General features: G+C 35.5%; 2 protein-coding genes across 3 annotated transcripts; both read right to left on the reverse strand.

The window, feature by feature from the left end:
* Nucleotides 1-19: 19 nt before the first annotated feature.
* Nucleotides 20-17,890, reverse strand: LOC100632615 (inositol 1,4,5-trisphosphate receptor type 1-like). Of its 2 annotated transcripts, none has more exons than XM_019994178.1 (71): nucleotides 17,688-17,890; nucleotides 17,563-17,639; nucleotides 17,402-17,471; nucleotides 16,995-17,048; nucleotides 16,894-16,939; nucleotides 16,728-16,814; nucleotides 16,542-16,616; nucleotides 16,374-16,454; nucleotides 15,950-16,065; nucleotides 15,784-15,877; nucleotides 15,351-15,444; nucleotides 15,175-15,276; nucleotides 15,020-15,114; nucleotides 14,886-14,957; nucleotides 14,753-14,834; nucleotides 14,621-14,697; nucleotides 14,520-14,570; nucleotides 14,392-14,466; nucleotides 14,066-14,206; nucleotides 13,897-13,958; nucleotides 13,735-13,849; nucleotides 13,368-13,490; nucleotides 13,250-13,319; nucleotides 13,161-13,198; nucleotides 12,976-13,113; nucleotides 12,741-12,794; nucleotides 12,409-12,609; nucleotides 12,177-12,308; nucleotides 11,684-11,879; nucleotides 10,802-10,859; nucleotides 10,691-10,745; nucleotides 10,462-10,622; nucleotides 10,062-10,257; nucleotides 9,695-9,905; nucleotides 9,496-9,552; nucleotides 9,353-9,423; nucleotides 9,220-9,309; nucleotides 8,942-9,076; nucleotides 8,638-8,778; nucleotides 8,457-8,584; nucleotides 8,272-8,400; nucleotides 8,028-8,215; nucleotides 7,811-7,977; nucleotides 7,635-7,757; nucleotides 7,045-7,219; nucleotides 6,934-7,000; nucleotides 6,826-6,888; nucleotides 6,694-6,772; nucleotides 6,546-6,625; nucleotides 6,386-6,455; nucleotides 6,133-6,326; nucleotides 6,000-6,051; nucleotides 5,901-5,954; nucleotides 5,738-5,789; nucleotides 5,648-5,679; nucleotides 5,462-5,590; nucleotides 5,079-5,315; nucleotides 4,916-5,026; nucleotides 4,381-4,564; nucleotides 4,090-4,223; nucleotides 3,831-3,953; nucleotides 3,735-3,781; nucleotides 3,590-3,682; nucleotides 3,357-3,506; nucleotides 3,027-3,256; nucleotides 2,750-2,931; nucleotides 2,478-2,648; nucleotides 2,347-2,424; nucleotides 479-598; nucleotides 299-433; nucleotides 20-234 (listed from the first exon to the last, which is right to left on the reverse strand). In XM_019994178.1, the coding sequence occupies exons 1-71, from the start codon at nucleotides 17,807-17,809 to the stop codon at nucleotides 136-138; spliced, it is 7,791 nt and encodes a 2,596-aa protein (XP_019849737.1). In that variant the 5' UTR covers nucleotides 17,810-17,890; the 3' UTR covers nucleotides 20-135. The 2 variants fall into 2 exon arrangements, with proteins under 2 accessions (XP_019849737.1, XP_019849736.1); XM_019994177.1 differs by having other exon boundaries at nucleotides 7,497-7,757.
* Nucleotides 17,891-17,939: 49 nt separating this feature from the next.
* Nucleotides 17,940-20,125, reverse strand: LOC100632741 (uncharacterized). Its single transcript, XM_003384944.2, has 11 exons — nucleotides 19,998-20,125; nucleotides 19,894-19,950; nucleotides 19,693-19,843; nucleotides 19,538-19,609; nucleotides 19,415-19,482; nucleotides 19,289-19,340; nucleotides 19,087-19,222; nucleotides 18,779-18,846; nucleotides 18,591-18,728; nucleotides 18,254-18,415; nucleotides 17,940-18,204 (listed from the first exon to the last, which is right to left on the reverse strand). Exons 1-11 carry the CDS (start codon nucleotides 20,055-20,057, stop codon nucleotides 18,047-18,049), a joined length of 1,122 nt encoding a protein of 373 aa, XP_003384992.2. The 5' UTR covers nucleotides 20,058-20,125; the 3' UTR covers nucleotides 17,940-18,046.
* Between the last annotated feature and the right edge of the window lies 1 nt (nucleotide 20,126).

Below are 20,126 nucleotides of genomic sequence, written 5' to 3' on the forward strand. Positions count from 1 at the left end.
ATAAGGGGATTAATAAAAGTAAAAATGCTAAAATTATTTTCTTTAAAGTTCCAGCTAAAAAAAGGTACATTTAAACTAAAGTTCAGCAATAAAAAGGGTAAAAAGGTTTTTTTGCATTATTTTCCAGTTGCAATGTTACTGTGAATCATCATAAAAGGAAGGAGTCTTTCCTAAGAATTTCTCTTCCCAATTCTTCTGCTTTTGTTTCTTTGCAGTCACACTCTTGACTTGCTCCTGAAAAAAACACAAATATTTAATAAAAACCTGCCATCATCTTTTGATTGATTATAATATTCACTTTATCCTTAAAGTGCTGGACCACATATTCAACCCTCTCAATCAGAGACTCAATGAGCTCATCAGTAGTATTCTCCTCCACTGCAAGACAAATTGCTTCTTGCTGAGGAAAAAATTTAGTTTGTTTCTTTTCAATCTAAAGAAAGGACATTATGTTTATAACACAATATCTAATACTTACCAGTTGATAGACATATTTCTGAATGGCATTCTGATCTCCAGTATCAATGTTATCAAGATACAGTGAATAATAGACATAGTCCCACATATTGTGGTCGTGCTTTACATGATTATTGAAACCCTAAAATTATGAATGAAATTAAATACATGTACTGCATGTAGCTTGGGTTTAGTTTGGGCATCCAAAGAATTGTGAAATGAGCAAATAACTGACATTCCTTTAGACTGATAGCCCTTGCTTTTTGCTGCTATTTTTAAAATGGCTATAACTTTAAAAATTGAGCTCAGAATCTGTTCAAACTTTCTACACAGCATAAGTACGTCAATATGTATCAGAAAATGTAATAAAAATTTGGCATGATTTCAGGGCCATTTTTTTGGAAAAACTATGGGCTATAGCCTTGGGTATTTTTCAGATTTTTGGCATTTTTTAAAAATGGCCACAACTTGAAATTTGAGCTCAGAATCAGTTCAAACTTTCTGCACAGCATAAGTACATCAATATGTATCAGAAAATGTAATAAAAATTTGGGGTGATTTCGGAGCCATTTTTTGGAAAAAACCATGGGCTATAGCCTTGGGTTTTTTCTGGAAATTGGCAGGTTTTTTAAAATGCCCATAACTCAAAAAATTTTAGTCAAAGTTTCTACATAGCATAAGGACATCAATATGTATCAGAAAATGTAATAAAAATTTGGGGTGATTTCAGAGCCATTTTTTGGAAAAAACCATGGGCTATAGCCTTGGATTTTTTCTGGAAATTGGCGGGTTTTTTAAAATGCCCATAACTCAAAAAATTTTAGTCAAAGTTTCTACATAGCATAAGGACATCAATATGTATCAGAAAATGTAATAAAAATTTGGCGTGATTTCGGAGCCATTTTTTCGAAAAACCATGGGCTATAGCCTTGGGTATTTTTCAAAAATTGGCAATTTTTTAAAAATGGCCACAACTTGAAATTTGAGCTCGGAATCAGTTCAAACTTTCTGCACAGCATAAGTACATCAATATGTATCAGAAAATGTAATAAAAATTTGAGGTGATTTCGGAGCCATTTTTTGGAAAAAACCATGGGCTATAGCCTTGGGTTTTTTCTGGAAATTGGCGGGTTTTTTAAAATGCCCATAACTCAAAAAATTTTAGTCAAAGTTTCTACATAGCATAAGGACATCAATATGTATCAGAAAATGTAATAAAAATTTGGGGTGATTTCGGAGCCATTTTTTCGGAAAACCATGGGCTATAGCCTTGGGTATTTTTCAAAAATTGGCAAATTTTTTAAAATGGCCATAACTTGAAAATTCGAGCTCGGAATCAGTTCAAACTTTCTGCACAGCATAAGTACATCAATATGTATCAGAAAATGTAATAAAAATTTGGCGTGATTTCGGAGCCATTTTTTCGAAAAACCATGGGCTATAGCCTTGAGTATTTTTCAAAAATTGGCAATTTTTTAAAAATGGCCACAACTTGAAATTTGAGCTCGGAATCAGTTCAAACTTTCTGCACAGCATAAGTACATCAATATGTATCAGAAAATGTAATAAAAATTTGGGGTGATTTCGGAGCCATTTTTTGGAAAAAACCATGGGCTATAGCCTTGGGTTTTTTCTGGAAATTGGCGGGTTTTTTAAAATGCCCATAACTCAAAAAATTTTAGTCAAACTTTCTACATAGCATAAGGACATCAATATGTATCAGCAAGAGTGGAAAGTTATCAAAAAGGTAATAAAAAATTTTCAGTCCCAATTGTGATATTTGTAAGTGGCCATAACTTAAAAGTCAAAGTCAGCCCAAACTTCTACATGCTGTAGAATGAGGCCATTAATAAGACAAGTAAAGTTTTGAGTGAATACTACCTACTGTACCTTAGCTTTTCTTTCAAACTCATGACTTGGAAGATCACAGACAAAGCACTGGCTCTTCTGATCCTTTTCAATGTCGCTCTACACAAAAAACAATGTCAGATCTGCTTTATTGATGCTGAACAGAAACTCACTCTCTCTCCTCTTAGCTCAGAAAACGTGTCGACAATGATACCAAATACTATGTTCAGTCCAATAGTAATGACAATTATGAAGAACGAGAGATCAAAAATTAGACGTGGAATATGAAACTGAGCTGAAAATGATTCAACATTTCCATCTTCAGTAGCATTCAAAGGAATCAACTAATAAAAAAAGACAAAAAATTAACAATAAAATATTGAACTTTGAAAACTACATTGATGTAGAAATTATCACATAATCGAGCACACAATTATTTCCTTACCAGCCCAATGTTATCAATAAGACCATATCTTAGGACTGAGTACATGCACTCAAGGAGACTCTTGCAATAAAGAGAAGCATCGTCTGTGATTTTAAAATACTGATGCAGGAAAGCAAATGAAATGACAGCATAAATAAAAAGGACAATAATCCCAAGAACTGCAACCCATATCAGTGAAATACCTATAGGCAGGTGAGGGAAGAGGTAAGAGAAGGGAAGGAGAAGCAAATTTAATTCATTTAAAATGTTTTTTAAACAAATTCTTTTGTTCATATACCATTTTTAGTCACAGCCCTCAACACTCTCTTCAGTATATCGTTATTTGCAATTATGAAGAGGAGACAAATGCAATAGAAGTATCCGCTGAGCCCCAGGGAAAGGATTGAGGATAAGAGAAATACAAACATGTAGAGGGTTTTCACTCCAAATATCCCAACATCCAAGCAGGTTGTTGTCACTAAATGGCTACCAGTGCCCTCTGGGTTCCTTTTCTTAGCAATGTAATGACTGCAAAAAAGTATAAAATGATACAGTAAGAACTACTCAATGCTGATATCTTGGGGGGCAATGATCAAAATAATTTGATCATTTAAAGTTTTTTGCTTACTGTATCTTATTGACAAATGAAGGGAGACTAAAGTGTGGCCAGTTAATAATGAAATACTCAATGAAGACCCACAATGAGAGGATGAGGTGGAACCCACCCAATATAAAGAGCATGTATGGTATGAACCACTCCGGAACCATTGGCAGGTGACTATGTAGATATATAAGAAGCAATTTAATAACAAGCATGCACAGTAATATCGTAATGCAGGTATGCTTTGATGGTGAGCTTACACTCCTGTTGCTTCAGTTGGTACTTTGTAAACAAACAGGACAAACAAGTTTAGCAGGACAGTCAGGAACATTAGTAGTCGATACCGGAATATTCTATAAAGAACATTATATCAGAGTTAGTACACATTATGGTTTATATACTCACGGGAACATGAGGAGTGGCTTCAAAACTTTCTTTTCATTTAAATTTCTCTACAAATGCAATAGTGGCTGGAGTATCAGCTTGAAACCATGCACTCACCTGATGAATGATGTCTCTTTTAAGTGCTGGCATCAGGTCTAGCAGCGCCCTCTGCTTGTCTTCCATTGAGTCTCTGTCAATACTCCAACGAACTAACTCAGTAACCGCCTCTCTAAGACTATCCTTTAAAAATAAATGCACAGTATAGAGAGAACGCCATTAAATTTGAGAAATGAAAACAGTAAAACGTAATGATTAATTATGAATATACAAGTACATGGGTACAGGCTCATAACAGACCAAGGGTGAAGATGCTTACATCTGGATTATGAGGGAAATGGACTCGGGCCAGTGTTGTTTCAGACGTCTCTTCATCTTTGAAATGAATCTCAATTGTTCTTGTGTTCTCATGGCACTTTTCATAAGCACCTTTTATATCGTCTTGCAATTTATCTGTTGAAGGAAAATAAAAATGGAATTTTTCTACAAAAATTTAATGTGGGTGCATATTTTGATTTATTCAAACACAAAATTTAATAATAATAATAATAACAATAATACTTATGAATTAAACTCTACTCTAAAGGCAAGATTTACGTTCAGTACAAACCTTTCCGTATCTTTTCAATTGCTTTGGAACCCATGAGTGAAACAAGTATGTGGTAAGATCTAAACATTCCTCTCTCGCAGTCATCGTTCATTTCTTTCAGCAACATCAGGGGATGCTCCTCAAACTCACAGAAGAAACTCATAGTGTCCAGCAAAGATTGCACATCAATAGTGGATCCTATGCCCTTCAATCAGAAACAGCATATTATTATATGCATTGTAGCTTAATGTATTATAGATACTGTTTTGTGTATAAAAATTCCTAGATCATAAGCCTATGGCTTGACAGTTTAACAGTTTACACAAGTACAGAAATGTTAACCACATTGTGTCCAACCCATGATAGCTTTTACAAATAACTGAGTATAAAAATGAGACTTGGGCAGTGTAAACTCTTTAACCAGAGACAATGCATTAATAATTGTGAAATCCAAAATTTTTGAATGGGGTTGACACCCCTACTATTATTAAACATTGATTTAAATAAATCATTAGTTATATGACTGAAACAAGTGGCTATACTCTTGATTACTAACTTCTGTTATCTCTTGCGTCTGAGAGCTGGTATTTTCAAGCATAGCATCAAGCAACTGAACAACACTACCCTTTACTTTGACCAAATCCTCCAAATACTTGCATTTGGGACACTATAACAATAAAAAGCACGCTAATCCTCTTCACTTTCATTCTCCTCCTCACTTGATCTGTGTCACGCTGTCCACAGGTCTGATGTGCCTCTACTACCGACAGGCCAAGTAGCCTATTCAAAGGCTCATTCACTTGTTTCTCAAAGATAACTCTCTGGTTGGGGGTATTCCCCACACACATTTCCACGAGAGCCTGAATGATTTCGTCAATCTGTGAAAGGTTCTCAACGGTCAGATCTGATGTGTAGACATGAAGAAGAGATGTCACTTCAGCTACTACATTGACGGTCTAAAAATTGTAATAAAAAATTATGTAGTGAAAAAACTACATGCATAAAAGTTGTTGTAGGACATTTTTTTTAACTTTGAAGATTTTTCTTGCATTTGAGTTCATACATTGCATTAAAGTTCTAGCATTTGCTTTCTATAAATTACCTTAAAATTGTCTGGCTGCTCCCTGAGATAGTGTTGCAGAGTCCTGTTCTGTCCATCACACATGTAGCGAATGACCTCCAATACCAGATTAGTCCAGCTTGTATCATATGCAAGCAACTCTGGTTTCTCCTAATATAATAATAGTACATTTAAATAACTGTTGATAGAGCATGAATGTAGTCTCACTGATTGGTCAAAGATACAAGTTAAAGCTTCATCTATAAAAAAAGATGAATTAATGATAAAGTGGTAGAGTGTACATAATAATAGACTTACCCATTTGTGTTGCATCATCATCAGGTTGTGGTGTATACCTCACCACTGGTTCCTATTAATGAAAATGCAATTATAAACTTGCACTATATATCAGTCCATGAATCACATTGTAATTGTAATAATACACAACTATTGAAGTAACATATTACATATAAGCATGTACCTCAATTGCAATGGCAACTTGTGCTGAAGGACTTTGACTCATTTTTTTCTCAGCCTAAAATAAAAGCATATCAACAAGTTTTATATATCACAAACTCACATTTGAAGACTGGAGGTTTTTCCTTCCATCTAAAATAAGTTGCAAGTCACGCCTAAGGTCAGTAAAACAATAAGCATATGAAATTATTCTTTCCTTTGAAGTTCATCTTTTCATTCTCTTTCTCTCTCCTTACGTTTCTTTGTATTTCACTGAGGCATTCTCCAGCTTTTCTTTCAAATTAATGAAGAGTGTCTCTTCTCTGGTGTCCTTTACACTTTGTGCAAGTCCCTCTTGAACATTCTCATTACCAGAGAATAACATAGTCTTCATCAGGGCAATGGCCTCTTTTGAAATGCTCTCATTTGTATGAGAGAGAAGACTGATGATCTATATAGAGACAATAATAGCTTTAGCACTATATTCACATGCAACTATTGGTTCATCACCTTTAGCATTGCATTTCCACAGTAACTTTGAACTGCATCCTGAAAAGGAACTATTAGCTCATTGCTTTTGCTAAAAAAAGTGAGGGAATAAAAATAATATAAAATATAAAGAACATATACAAATGGCAAGATGTCCATAACTTCATAGTGTATGCAGTACCTTCTGTAAATGGTTGGGTCCCTGTCTTTTAGCTCTGGATCAATCCTCATTATTTGATTATGTATAAGAGCTCTAAGTATCTATATAGAGAGAGAGAGAAAGAAGTAGAGAGACTATTTTATGAAAAGAGGAGGATACCAAGACTTACTTGTAGGCACCTAACATCAAGCACATCTTGAATAATCTGCTCCCTCTCTCCCAGCTGCTCAGTTCGTGATTGAGAAGCACTATTAATATTGATACATAAGTGAAAGCTTTATAAAGTCTCTTTCTGTCTTACGTTAATTGTTTTAAAAGCATTTCCGCCTTTCCACTAACTTTACAAGTAGGCCCAGATCTATCACTACATACAAATATAATAAGATTTAATGACCTATAGGTATCATACATGTATAGCTGCACGAGGCATTGGAAGTTTGGTCCTAATGGCAATTCTTCTCCTTCCTCACTGTATTCTAAACAAAAGAGGATAAGATGAGTCGATCATTAGTGTCCATACTTTCTGATATTTCAGATTTTATTTGCTCTTTGGCAGTGTTGAGTCCAACATAAGCCAGCTGGTAGTTTCTTGAAAAGGTTTTAAAAGTTGAGTTGAGTTTTTGCTGGTCTTTGTACTTCATGAGAGCACGATGGGGAAGAGCAGGAGATTGTGTAGCAGACAGTGAATCGATAATCTTTAAAAAGTAAAAAAATATCAACATAAATATTAGTAACAGTAACTATTAGATGAATAATTTATAATAATAATTCTCTTATTTAGTAAAAATTATAAAAACAATACTACAAGAACAACTCTGTGTCCCAATGATACTCATTCCCTTTAAATTGGTTCCATTGATCACCACATCAATACTCCTTCTCCATTGGAGTACCCCACTATAGTCTCAGGTTTTTCCATGCACATATATGTACAGCAATACAGCTTTCAATAAAACCGAATTCCCTTTATACCTCTTTTTCCTCGAGAATCAATTGTTCTCTTAAGCTAATAGATTGGACTGGTCCTATTCTGACAGATTTTTGTCTGCTGTATGATTTTCGTTTTGAGTCTACTTGTTGTCTGATGCTGACAACTGACATGCTTTCTACCTTTGCATCAATGTTAGCCTCTCGGGCAATCCTTTCATGACAATGGAGGGAGAGGATTATCTCACGAAACATCTGAACGTGGTGCTCTGAAGGAGAAACCTTGAGAAGCTCTTTCCTGAGAGTCTGAGAGTAGAGCCACACAATGTAAGAAAGGTGCATAATTATTATAGACTTACAATCATGTTTTGAGCTATTCTGATAGATGTCTCATACTCCATGTCTCTCTGTTGCTCGTTGTTGACTGATGCAGGACTGAAGTAGGAGCAGTAGTAGATGTGAAGGAATGGTATGACTCCTTCTATCAAATAGTCCAGCAGACCTGGTACTAACACACCTTTACTATCTATAAAAATGAATAAAATTATTGTGAAGTACAGAAAATTTATATCATACCTGTTACGCCTGGAATGACTTTCTTTAATGGAGGTAGAAAAAATTGAGAGGATGGACGAATTCCTTTTCTAGTTTTGAGATGCTGGCGGCGTCCTCCGGCTTTGCTCTCTTCAAAATTGATCATGTGGATTGCTCCAGCTGTGTCTTTAAGCAGCTCGGCCAAATGATCAAGATAAGTCCATATAACACTAGAAAAAGGAGAAAGAATACAAACTAGTTTAATTGATAATTATAATTGATATACCCTCCATGTGAAAGAGTGACTCCACTGCCACTCCTGTCCTCCTGGTCTCTGTCAGAGCTCATGTAGACGCTAATCAAGAACCTCACAAAAGGTTTCTTGCGCAAAGGAGACAAAGGCTCACTGACGATCCTATACACAAAAAGTATCGTTCATTCCATAGTGCATTTTGCTCAATCTCTCCTTACTTAATCAGTTCATCAATTGAGAGAATGTTCTGACAGACTGACTCTATAAAGAGATGCTTTCCTTCAGCACAAGCAGCCAACAGATCAATGACACTGAGCAAGAGCTGGAGCTGAGGTGTCTCTTCTTGCTACAAAAGCAAAAAAAACTAATAATTTCGTCTTTCCTCTCATGTATAATTACCCTCTTTAGTATTTTAAGCCTGTCTTCAGCAAATTTGTCTCCCTCACCAAGAACCTCGTGGCAGAACTTGTTACGATAGCGACAGAAGTTCTTTACTATCATACCCTGCGTGCTCTTTATGTTAATATCAAGTTCTTCAATCTGTACACAAGGAATAAATCCTTTATTTAAATACATGCATACATATGTACATGTACATGTACATGTACATATGTATTCAGGGTTTCCCACAAAGTGTGCCAAAGGAGCAAGGCCACAAAAACATTAAATGTAGTACGTACAAGTAAAGCTCAATGTAATTTACTTTAGCCATAGCTTCCAGTGTTATCATGAAATGGGCTTGTACTGTACCATTCTGACAGTCGACGATAATCTCAAATATCCTGTCAACATGAGACTCCATGACTCTTAAAGCCAGCTCAGCGCCACCAGTAAACATCTGAAAAAGAAACATAATGAAATGTGGCAAGATCTATTACTGAAAATAAGTAGGTACATGTAGAAAGAAATAAAGGTGACAAGAAGAAAGAAGGAATGGTTGTAGGTATAAAGATGATAAAGAGAGAGGTGGGTGGGGCTGACTTCAGTCAGTAGGTCAGCAAGATCAGCCAGAGCTTCAGGTATCTTGACAGATAAAAGGTCCTCAATTCTATTGAATAATCTTTCTTGTACCTAATAATTATTGACCATCAAAAAGTGAATCATTTAAACTGACGTTCTTATACTCAGCAGTCATTCGACGCAACAGGTGGAAACACTTTTGAAACACTTCTTGCTGGACAGTAGCTATATTCATAAAAAATACAATGGGCAATCACATCAAATATAATGTGCAATTAAAAATTTTTAGTGGCTTGCCTTCAGATCCTTCTGAGCCTTTTGAAAGAATATAGCTTAAAATATCATCAAGAATTCCTATAGAAACATAAAAACAATATTCATAAATCATGATTCACAAAAATGTAACTAAAGCAAGTCTTGAGCTTCAACTAAACAACCACAATTGTGCATTTATATCAGAATAAATTTTATCTCTCTCTCTCTCTCTCTTATTTACCGAAGTTATCCAGCATTATTTGGTTGCTCCTATTCGGCTCATCATTGTAATCAGAAATAATCAAAAGATTTGAGAGTTCAGTGAGTATGACCTTGATCCTGTCTTGATCTTTTTGATCAGGATCAATGAGGAGGAGATGCCTCAACTCAGGAAGGAGTTCATTAACAATATCATAGTGGGCAATGCTTTCTTGACAGATTAGGAGCTGTGACTATGAGACAAATAAAGAGGAAAAAGGAATAAAAAATATATTAGATGCCACTCTTAAATGAGTATGCAGGGTTTTACTGTATTCTTGCTAGTGACAATTTTAAAACTTTTATTTAAACACATTTCATATAATTTTGTACACTGTGTTTTAATCTACCTGCTGTGCCTTTTGGAACAATTGCTCTTCAAAGAAGTACATTTGTGTTAAGAGATCAAGCGAAGCAGTCACCAGCTCATCGCAATCATACTCTGACAGATCTAGTAGCACTGACTCCAATTTGGGGATGTGGCCATCGTGGAAAGAACCTTTAATGGCTCCTTCACACAGGGAACCAAGTCTAAGCCGGACTTTCCTATAATAATATTAAGAGTAGATAATACTAATCTCTTTCTTAAATTTCAACTAATTATTTCAATAAAAAACAATCAAGTTAAAGTCATGCAGTTTTCAAAATTCACATGCATTATCAATAGCTTACACGTACATGTAGATCTACATGCATGTTAAAGGAAAATTGCAATTGATGAAACTACAACGATTGATTTATTGGTCATACTTTGTCATTTCTGACGACTGGAGCCATTCGTGGCATCTAGCTGGATCGATACCAACTTTAAGTTGTCTCAAATCGTGAGGTGGCCCATCCCTTGTCTCTTTCCTACCAACTAACATCCTCCCACCACTTCCTTCCAGCATTTTAAAATCATTCAAAAATTTCTAGAAAAAGCGAACAAAGGAGGAAAAGAGAAAAACTCATACAAAAGACGAGAGATATTCGTCTATACCTGGAGTTTGACGTAAAACTTGAATCTAAAAAACAGCTCCATGACCTCTAGAGCCCTGTGATAAAGTAGAATTAACATGTACATGTATATCATTGTCTATCATATCTTTACTTTCTCTTTACATAGAAGACAGCTCTGTTCACTTTTGTGTCCTCTTTTCTAATTTTATCTATAAAATGATATATTTTCTAATACACATCGATGTCCTTATGCTGTGTAGAAAGTTTGAGTCAATTCTGAGCTCAAATTTTCAAGTTATGGTCATTTTTTAAAAACTGGCCAATTTTAGAAAAATACCCAAGGCTATAGCCCATGGTTTTTTCAAAAAATGGCTCTAAAATCATCCCAAATTTTTATTACATTTTTTGATACACATTGATGTCCTTATGCTATGTAGAAAGTTTGAGTCGATTGCGAGCTCAAATTTTCAAGTTATGGCCATTTAAATAGAATGGGCCAATTTTTAAAAAATACCCCAAAGCTATAGCCCATAATTTTTTTCTAAAAAATGGCTCCGAAAACACCCCAAATTTTTATTACATTTTCTGATACATATTGACGTCCTTATACTATATAGAAAGTTTGAGTTGATTCCGAGCTCAAATTTTAAAGTTATGGCCATTTTTAAAAACAAGCCAATTTTGGAAAAATACCCAAGGCTATAGCCCATGGTTTTTTCCAAAAAATGGCTCCAAAATCACCCCAAATTTTTATTATATTTTTTGATACACATTGATGTCCTTATGCTATGTAGAAAGTTTGAGTCGATTCTGAGCTCAAATTTTCAAGTTATGGCCATTTATAAAAACAGGCCAATTTTGGAAAAATACCCAAGGCTATATATAGCCCATGGTTTTTTTCAAAAAAGGCTCTGAAATCACCCAAAATTTTTATTACATTTTCAGATACATATTGATATCCTTATGCTATGTAGAAAAGTTGAAGTAACTACAATTACTCATTTTGGAAGTATAAGTATCAATAAAAATTTACCATTGTAACTACTCTCATTTTGTCCCTCATTCAGTTTGTCAGTAGTTCCATCTAGAACATCAACTAATGGTTTCATTAATTCATCAATGTCCTCCTCAGAGTCATAGTACCCATTACGAACCAGGTTACCAAGGACGTTAAGTATCTCAGCAAAGAGCTCATTCTTTTCAATATTTTCTTCATTACAGCATAGGTGCTATATAATGTTGACAACAATAACACACATACATAATACATTGTGATCTAATACATTATTACTGCTACTAATAATAATGATATGTTATTTTCTGCCACTTTTGCATCTTTTTAAATCAGTTTTGGTTTTTACTTTTAATCCTGCAGTCAGCTAGGGTAGTAAGTATCCTGATATTTAATATGTACAATTGTAACTTTCAAACTAAATACTATCATTATTGTAAGTACAGTACATAAATCATTGGACTGTTTTGATGCTACACTATAGCTATTACATTAAAGTGTAATGAATCATTACTTCGTAGTCTGTAATGACTTTCACAAACCACAGCTTCAGAAACTTGAAATGTAAATTAGCTACACCAGTCAGTGCAGTGTCTTCATCATCACCAGTGTCACCATATGGGTCAGGAGACAAATCTTCATATTTCTAAAGAATCACAAAATATTAATGTACATCATAGCATTCTATTATTAGTAACACTCATTCTATTAATAGTGACATTCATTCTATTAATAGTAACACTTACAAATGAGTAGCAGAGTTGGTCCAGGAAAGGCCTGTTATCATCGACATCAACAAACATGACCAAGATCAGTTCAACATAGCATTTACGTAGCTCAGGGTCAATGCTAGTATTCTGAGCACAGTGGAACACCTGGTCAAAACTAACATACCCATCTCTGTTCCTTGGTATGACTAGAAAGTCCAATGTCCTCTTGTTGTTCCCCTGAAAAGATAATAAAGCACAGACATATGTACATGTGCATACTAGTACTGGTGAATACTATTAAAAATACATAGTACCTCTACTATTATACTAATGCATGTCTTTTGATACTGTAATTGGCATATTTTTACCTTGCAGAGTTTACCAAACATGTGCAACTGTCCTTTCAATAGTTCATAATCATCCTAACAACAGAAAAGGAAAGAATGAAAACACAAAACATTATTATAGACGTAAAAAATATACAAAGTGAAAATGTGCCACGGTTACACAAGTTGTGAATATTGCGGTACAAACACTTCTGTATTGAGGACAGGTAGTGTACCCCTAAAGAGTTTACATTGTACGTCTGTAGGTCATACTTACAACAATGGCTGGATCGGTAGAGTTCGGCTTTAAAGATCGAATATCTCTAGCATGAGATGAATCCTTTGGTCGGTAATAGACTGCTACTTCTTCATTCTTTTCACCTTTCTTCTTTAAATTGGTTGTGTACAGCAACTCCTAAAATAAATAAAAGTATAATCATTTTTGTCATTAATTTCATTTACCCTTCCATAGCGAATGACAAGCTCAGTAAGCAAGCGATCTACACATCAATAACTAAATAAAATTATTAATAGAATAACTGTTATATTACCCTGTGTAGATGGGATAGGACGACCAGAACAGACGCACAGAGAACTCAAGAAATCAAGAAACCTTGCGTCCTAAAGAGACAGGTTTTAAAGGAGTGTATACTCTATAATGGAGAATACTTTTGTTGCTATGAATTGATCAATCATTGCAGTCATTCTGGTCTCGGCCATCCTTGTTACAATTTTAAGATTGTCTTGTACAATCTCTACCAGAACCTCCTCTGCATCAAGGCCTTTTTGAACCTAAAATAAAGATAGAGATATATAAAAGATTTTTCCTGATACATATACATGTCTTTAAGCTGTGTATCAACTTGGAGCTGATTCCAATCAATTTGAACCAAATTTGGATTTTTTACAAAATTTTAAAGTTGTTCTACTGTATTGTAGTGCTTGTCAGCTTATGAAGCTCATGCTGTTTAGCTCACTTAGCATGCTTTGTGGGGGGAAACCCTGGTGTGGGTAAATAATTATATATGTAGTTTACCTGTGTTTGGAAAAACTCTAGGTAACGTGCAAGATAGTTTTCATTCTTTCGACTGTCACCTTCTAAAAACTTTTGAATGACGTTATAACACTCACGACACACATCACTGTGGTGCCTATATAAGACAATCAATCATGTATCAGGGAATCATTGAGATCTCACAGTGACGGTATCAACTTCATTGATTGAGACACTTTCAAGATTTCTGTTAGTTGTTCTACAACCTAATTAATGGAGGAAGTAGCTAGGTAGAAAGCACAAAAACTTGCAAATGTGCAGGCCTTCTTCTTGCTTTCTTCACTCTTTCTTTCTTTCTCACTCTTTCTCTAACCTGGATATTTCTCAACAGTTTCTGATTATTTTTTGTATCTCTGTCAGAGAGTGTTAGTATGGAGTCCTTTAACTCGGCAATTGTCTGCTTCACACGACTAGCTTGCTTCTGAGGTATCGCAGCACCATTGCCAGACTGAAGCTGTAGGAGAGAAGAATTGAAAAGAGACACATGGAAAGAACAATGCCAAAGACAAAGAAGAGACATTATTAACAATGGGAAATTAAGTAGTAGAAAAATAAAATGGTTTGCAAGTAGCATTAGTTATAAAAAATTGAGCAAAAAAAAAGAGATTGATAAATGAGTGTGAAGTAATTTATGCTTACAAATTTTATGTGTGATGTCAATACAGGTGATATACCAGCAACATAATTGAACCTTCTAAGCAAATCAAATGGAACCTAAAGCAAACAAATAAACTTAAACTTTCACTATGACTTAAGCCATTCCCAACCTCCTGTAGCGTAAATGCATCGTAATCTTCTTCATTTTTGCTAGTCGTGAGCTACACACAACATACACAAAATAAAAATGTTTCATAATATTTCTTAACACCTGAAAAAGCTCAGCAAAGTCCCATTGAAGACCAGCTAGTCCTACGGCAGTCGGATCAAAGTTTTTTCTTGTATACTCTAATAGAGGAATAGAGTGAAAGAGAGAGGTATGACAGGTGTGTGTTTCTCTAACTTTCATCAACTAAGTGCAGCCATCTTCCACTGACAAGATGTTTAATCCTTGCATAAGATTCAAGGAGGACCTCAATGCCTTCCTAATGAAAATAATGATAATTATTATAATTGTCATTCATGATTACAAGCACCTCAATGAGGGCATGGAAACTAAAGAGAGTGTCAAGATCTGTCGCATCAAACTTCCTCCGCTTGAGAGTTACCTAAAATGAGAAAGAAGAGTAGAACAACTCAATCAAATGAATATTAATTGTAAAAAAATTACTTCATAGTTCCCTCTTTCGTCTTTGCAGACAGCTAAATACAGACGTGTTGGAAGATGCTTTAGTCTACACCTTTCCTCCCAATAGAGAACCTCACCTGATAACAATGATAATAATAATTACTAAAAGTGTAAATATTGAAACTATAATCTCTTACCAGTCCTTGGGTCTTCCTCCTTTTCTATCTGCCAGTAGGTGTTAGCAGAAGTTGAAGGGTTGCCATGCTTCCTTTGATCAACTCTCCTTTGTCTGCAGTGAACTATGGGAGGCACAACCAAAAAGTATTCAAACACATAAAGCTCATAACCTCCCTATCTCTCTCTATTAGCTAACCATTCTCAGTAGGAGTGGCATCATTAGCAAATGAGCCTTCAGCAACAATGTAACACTCGTCTTCTCTGTGAAACAATCTAACAACACCTCCAGCCTATGTCCAGCAAGAACATACACAATATATAGCAGGAATTCAAGAACAAAATAATAAACAATTTAACTCTACCATAACATAACACTGTAGATATTGTTTAAAATTGAGGTGGAATAAAAATTTTGACCAGGCAAATTTGACAAAATTTAAGAGTTTAAGTGCTCAAAACTTAATCATCACCACACTTTTGGGTTATCAAATTTTCCAACCAAATGGTATAGCATTGACAAAAAATCAATTATAATTTACACAACTACAATATGATAGTCATTGATAGAGAGTGCGCAATAGAATATCCCATGAATAAGCTCATAACTATTGTATGGATTGTACTCTTACTCTGAGCGCATTATCAGGATGCTTATTCACTGAAGGACAAGAATGAGGGATGAGAGTCAGAGCTGATTCTGTTGCTGAGAGATTCAACTCATAACTGCATAAAGTAGAAAAGAGATGATTACAACAATAAAGAAAGAGATACATGAATGAATTGAAAATAACTAACAAGTTTGGATGTGTATAGAATCCTGCAGCATACAAGGTACGCTGGCCAAAGCTACAGCTCAAAAACTGTCCTTTTGTCTTAAAGCTCTCCAACTTCATTTGGTCAGAAAAACGAATCTAAGGATGAGAGAGAGAGAGAGAGAGAGAGAGAGAGAGAGAGAGAGAGAGAGAGAGAGAGAGAGAGAGAGAGAGAGAGAGAGAGAGAGAGAGAGAGAGAGAGAGAGAGAGAGAGCATTAAAGCAGGACATTGTTGTTGGGACTCAGTTCTTGATACTCATGTTGGAATAGCTCACACAAGATGGGCAACCGGTTAGAATATAACCAGCTAAAACAATTAATACATGCTTTGTCATGCATTAACATGCAATGTTACTACTAATAATCACAAAAATCACAAAATAAATAAATAATAATCACAAAATTACCTCATCTCCTTCTGACCGCACTTTATACCTTGGTAATATCACAAAACTGCACCCATCAGAGTTCTCCTCACTAAGATTGACCTATAAAAACATCAAAAATGTACATTTTGGTACCAAGTCAGCTGTTGCAACACAAATTGAGTGGCTGACAGATATGCATCCACCTACCAATAGATTGTTGCTTTCAGTTTTCGAAGCCTCTGACCTGACGTTGACAAACTTACCAGAAGCAACATGTTGCAACTGTCCAAGAAAATAAATAGAAAATCAAATGCAAGGTGAGAAATGGTAAAGTGGAGAGAGAGAAAAAGCACAAAAAGGGAAAGATGAAAGTAGACAACAAAGAAGAATTACTTGTATCAGGTCACCGTAAACCACTTTAGTTCCAGCACGTCTTGCCTGCTCTTGTGCATTTTCCATTTCTTCCTCTTCGGCTTGTTCCTAAAGACAGCAGCTAATAGATTAACTCTTGTATTGGTGAATGTGCAACATGCAATAAAGACAAAGCCTCACAGCATACCTTTGCCTGGTGTAACAGTCGAGTGTATTGGCTCTCTGATCGATTCCTAATGTAAAGATGAATAATTAAATTATTATTATTATAATTATTATGTGTCTTACTTCATTGAGCCAGTGGGGGAATCAGGGGCAGCACTTGCTTGTTTCTTTCTTTTCCTGAAAATGAAGATAACATAATTATCATAACAAATCCTGTGACACATAATAAACATAGCGCATTATCAAAAGCAAGAAATAACAGTAGCACACTCATTTCCTCATAACTCTATAATTAAACCTGCTAAAACATCATTCCATGTTTTGCATTGTTGCAGTTTACTTTGACTCTGAGCCAAAAGGTATTCATCCCAAAAACTAATGCAATAACAAGTTTTTAAAAACAGTTTAATGCATTTTTTGTCTCCATGCAATACTGGTAATTTGATTGTCACCTTGAGGCAACCAACAGCAATTATAACAAAAGCAATAGAGAGGCACAGCATTTCCAACATTATCTCTTTCTTTCTTACTCTTCCATTAGCTTCTGCAGTCTTTGCTTGGCTTTGTATTTGTTAGGCACCATCACTTTGAAAGTAGCAACTGCAACAAAGAAAGCATCCAAAATTAAAAACTCAACAAAGCTGGTATGCATCAACAATTGTTACGACTTCTACAAAGTTGAAGGACTTACAGGCAATGTTAGGAAAGTCAGGCTCTAGTTCTGAGCCTTGATTAACTGGATAAACTGTCATAAAGTTGAAGGGTGAACTGATTAAAGAAAGATAATGAACATTACTAGTGTCAGTATAGCCTTACCTTGAGAGCTCGGAATAAATATATCCAGTCTTTTCTCTGCTTTCTCTACCAGAGCTTACTTGAAACAGGACAGTGTCACCAATCCTCAGTGAGGTCTGGCGGGCTGAACCTGCTCCCGCCATAATAATGACAGGGTTACTTTTCAAACTTGACCAGTGAGAGTTCAAAGAGAAATGGATTCTCGCCCCTTTGAGCTCTGCTTTATAAAGCACTGAGCCCGCCCACACAGTCTTGTAGCTAATCATGTATGAATCTCATTTAAAGTCCAGCCATTAAAAACAAATTAAAAAATGACACACACACACACACACACAAAGTTTCATAAAAATTGATTCTTCCTTAGGATCACTCAATAGAATTTATAAAACTCTCCTCTGTTTCCATTTCCATTTCATTGCCACAATATTTTCCTCAAGAAGAGGTGAAGACAGCAGCAGTGGAGGAGTTCCCGACAAATGGAGTGTTGCCATAACAGTGTAATTACCTGATACTTCACTTAACTTTGTACCAAGGACTCCTGAACAAGAAGAAAATAACACCACACATCTCTCTATCTCTCTCCTTACCAATATACCAAGCGTTTCCCTTCCCTAACATTGTAGTATCATTCACAACACAAGTATAAGACGAATCGTTCTCAATAAGACTAACAGTACTGCTGCTGGTGTTCGGCTGATGGCATACATACTGTGTCTCAGTAGGTCTACCATTTATCTGAGTATACAACTCTACATTAGATGAGACAAAGATGTGAAGAAGATGATGATGGCAACTGAAGACTGTGCAATGGGCCATTGGCTAAAATCATTAGTACATGCTACTAAATGTAGCAACCACCATTGATATTACCATTTCTTTTTTATTTAAAAAAAAACAGATATAGCACTAATGATGATGCTTTACCTGGTAGATTCTGCTTATCTGCTGCCCCACCCACACTAAGTAATAAGAACATTCCTTTAGTTGGTTCAACAGTTATATTGAAATGCCAATAATTCCAAAGTCCATGATCAACGTGACCGGTGTATGGAGTGGCATTGCCTATAAATTATGATAATAACAGTACAGCAGGAGAATATCAATTGACTGACGCATAACTGGCATATACTCTTCACAATATTCTCCTTGATAGCCATAATTACACAGGCACTTGACATAACTAAAAAATGATAATTAAAAATTGAGATGTCAAACATTATTTTTCTTTCATTTGTGGTCGCACTTAATTTCTGGAACAAGGGCTTCATAAAATATGGAACGCATTAAATCATAATAAAATGATTAATCATACAGGTGCATTTAAAAGGTACATGTACACACGTGCAGTAATAATCATAACATTCAATTGTGTACAATAACTGCTGTTGATTGTGTGAAATGGTGTCATTATTATAATCACCCTTTATCGTCCGGAGGCTGACACTTTCCATTTGCAGAGCAATTACTGAAACACACGTCATCCATGTTGACCTGTATGGTCAGTATGAGAGATGGGGAGTCACGGCCAACTAGTGCTATGTACCAATTACCAGCCTCTAGAGAAAAGGACTCAAGTAAAATACAATAATGAGAGAAAGAGGAGTGTTATTAAATGGGGTTACTTGGGTCAAGGACAGTGATTGATTTCTGCCTTGCAGTCGTTATGTCACTGTACTTTTTGGAGAGAGAGAGAGAGAGAGTGAGAGTGAGTGAGAATAAAAAATAAGCACTTTAAAAAAGTCCCAAACCTCGTTGTTATCTGAATCTGGATAATAATCTCTACCAACATAGAGTGAGGGAGTAGAAACAGCAGGTACTATTGGGAATACACACTAATAATCAACTTAAGGGATAAGCATTAGCATACTTACATTTACTAAAAGATTGAAGATAAACAGTTAAATTATTAAATGGAGGAACCTGTGTTGTAATATTACAATATACTAAAGGAGAAAGAAAGAAGGAAGAAGAGGAAAAGAGAGCGAGGGCTATTACATTCAAATCATATTTTAATAAATATCCCCACCTGTTTGTTTATCCCGTATTGTAATTGAAATAGGTTCATCAGCTGACAGGTCATAGCGTACATCAGCACAAGCCACGCCTCCCCACCCATCATCGCAGACACAATAAGGATTAGAGCCATTAGATATACACACACCATGACGATTGCAATGCTGAAGGGAGAAAGAACAAGCTCATAACAAGAAAACAGTTTCATACTTACATCAGGGCATTTGTCTGCTTCAACACTCGCCCTATCCACACTAGTCTCTTCTCCTACCTATATTGAAAGAGTAGGGAGTCATGTAGTGTTTATAAAGGACTTACTGCAGCGAGGAAACACAAAAATAAAAGTAGAAGAATTCTTTTCATGATTCTGAACACCATCAGCAAAAGCTAAAAAATCACATACACGTGACAGCCCCACCCCCACCTCAAGAACTCGCGCATGCGTAG

Source organism: Amphimedon queenslandica, unplaced genomic scaffold (genome assembly GCF_000090795.2).
Source record: "Amphimedon queenslandica unplaced genomic scaffold, v1.1 AMPQUscaffold_13481, whole genome shotgun sequence".
Classification (NCBI taxonomy): domain Eukaryota; kingdom Metazoa; phylum Porifera; class Demospongiae; order Haplosclerida; family Niphatidae; genus Amphimedon; species Amphimedon queenslandica.

What these genes read in the sequence shown, in the direction of transcription:
- LOC100632615 (XM_019994177.1), bottom strand. Translation starts at nt 17,809, where the DNA reads ATGGCGGGAGCAGGTTCAGCCCGCCAGACCTCACTGAGGATTGGTGAC. An exon ending in GACAGCGTGACACAGATCAA is followed by an intron (nt 5,027 to 5,078) that starts GTGAGGAGGAGA and finishes TTATTGTTATAG; the next exon opens with TGTCCCAAATGCAAGTATTT. An exon ending in CTGAGCTAAGAGGAGAGAGA is followed by an intron (nt 2,425 to 2,477) that starts GTGAGTTTCTGT and finishes TTTTTTGTGTAG; the next exon opens with AGCGACATTGAAAAGGATCA.
- LOC100632741 (XM_003384944.2), bottom strand. Translation starts at nt 20,057, where the DNA reads ATGGTGTTCAGAATCATGAAAAGAATTCTTCTACTTTTATTTTTGTGT. An exon ending in AGATAAGCAGAATCTACCAG is followed by an intron (nt 18,416 to 18,590) that starts GTAAAGCATCAT and finishes CATCTAATGTAG; the next exon opens with AGTTGTATACTCAGATAAAT. An exon ending in GGGAAACGCTTGGTATATTG is followed by an intron (nt 18,205 to 18,253) that starts GTAAGGAGAGAG and finishes CTTCTTGTTCAG; the next exon opens with GAGTCCTTGGTACAAAGTTA.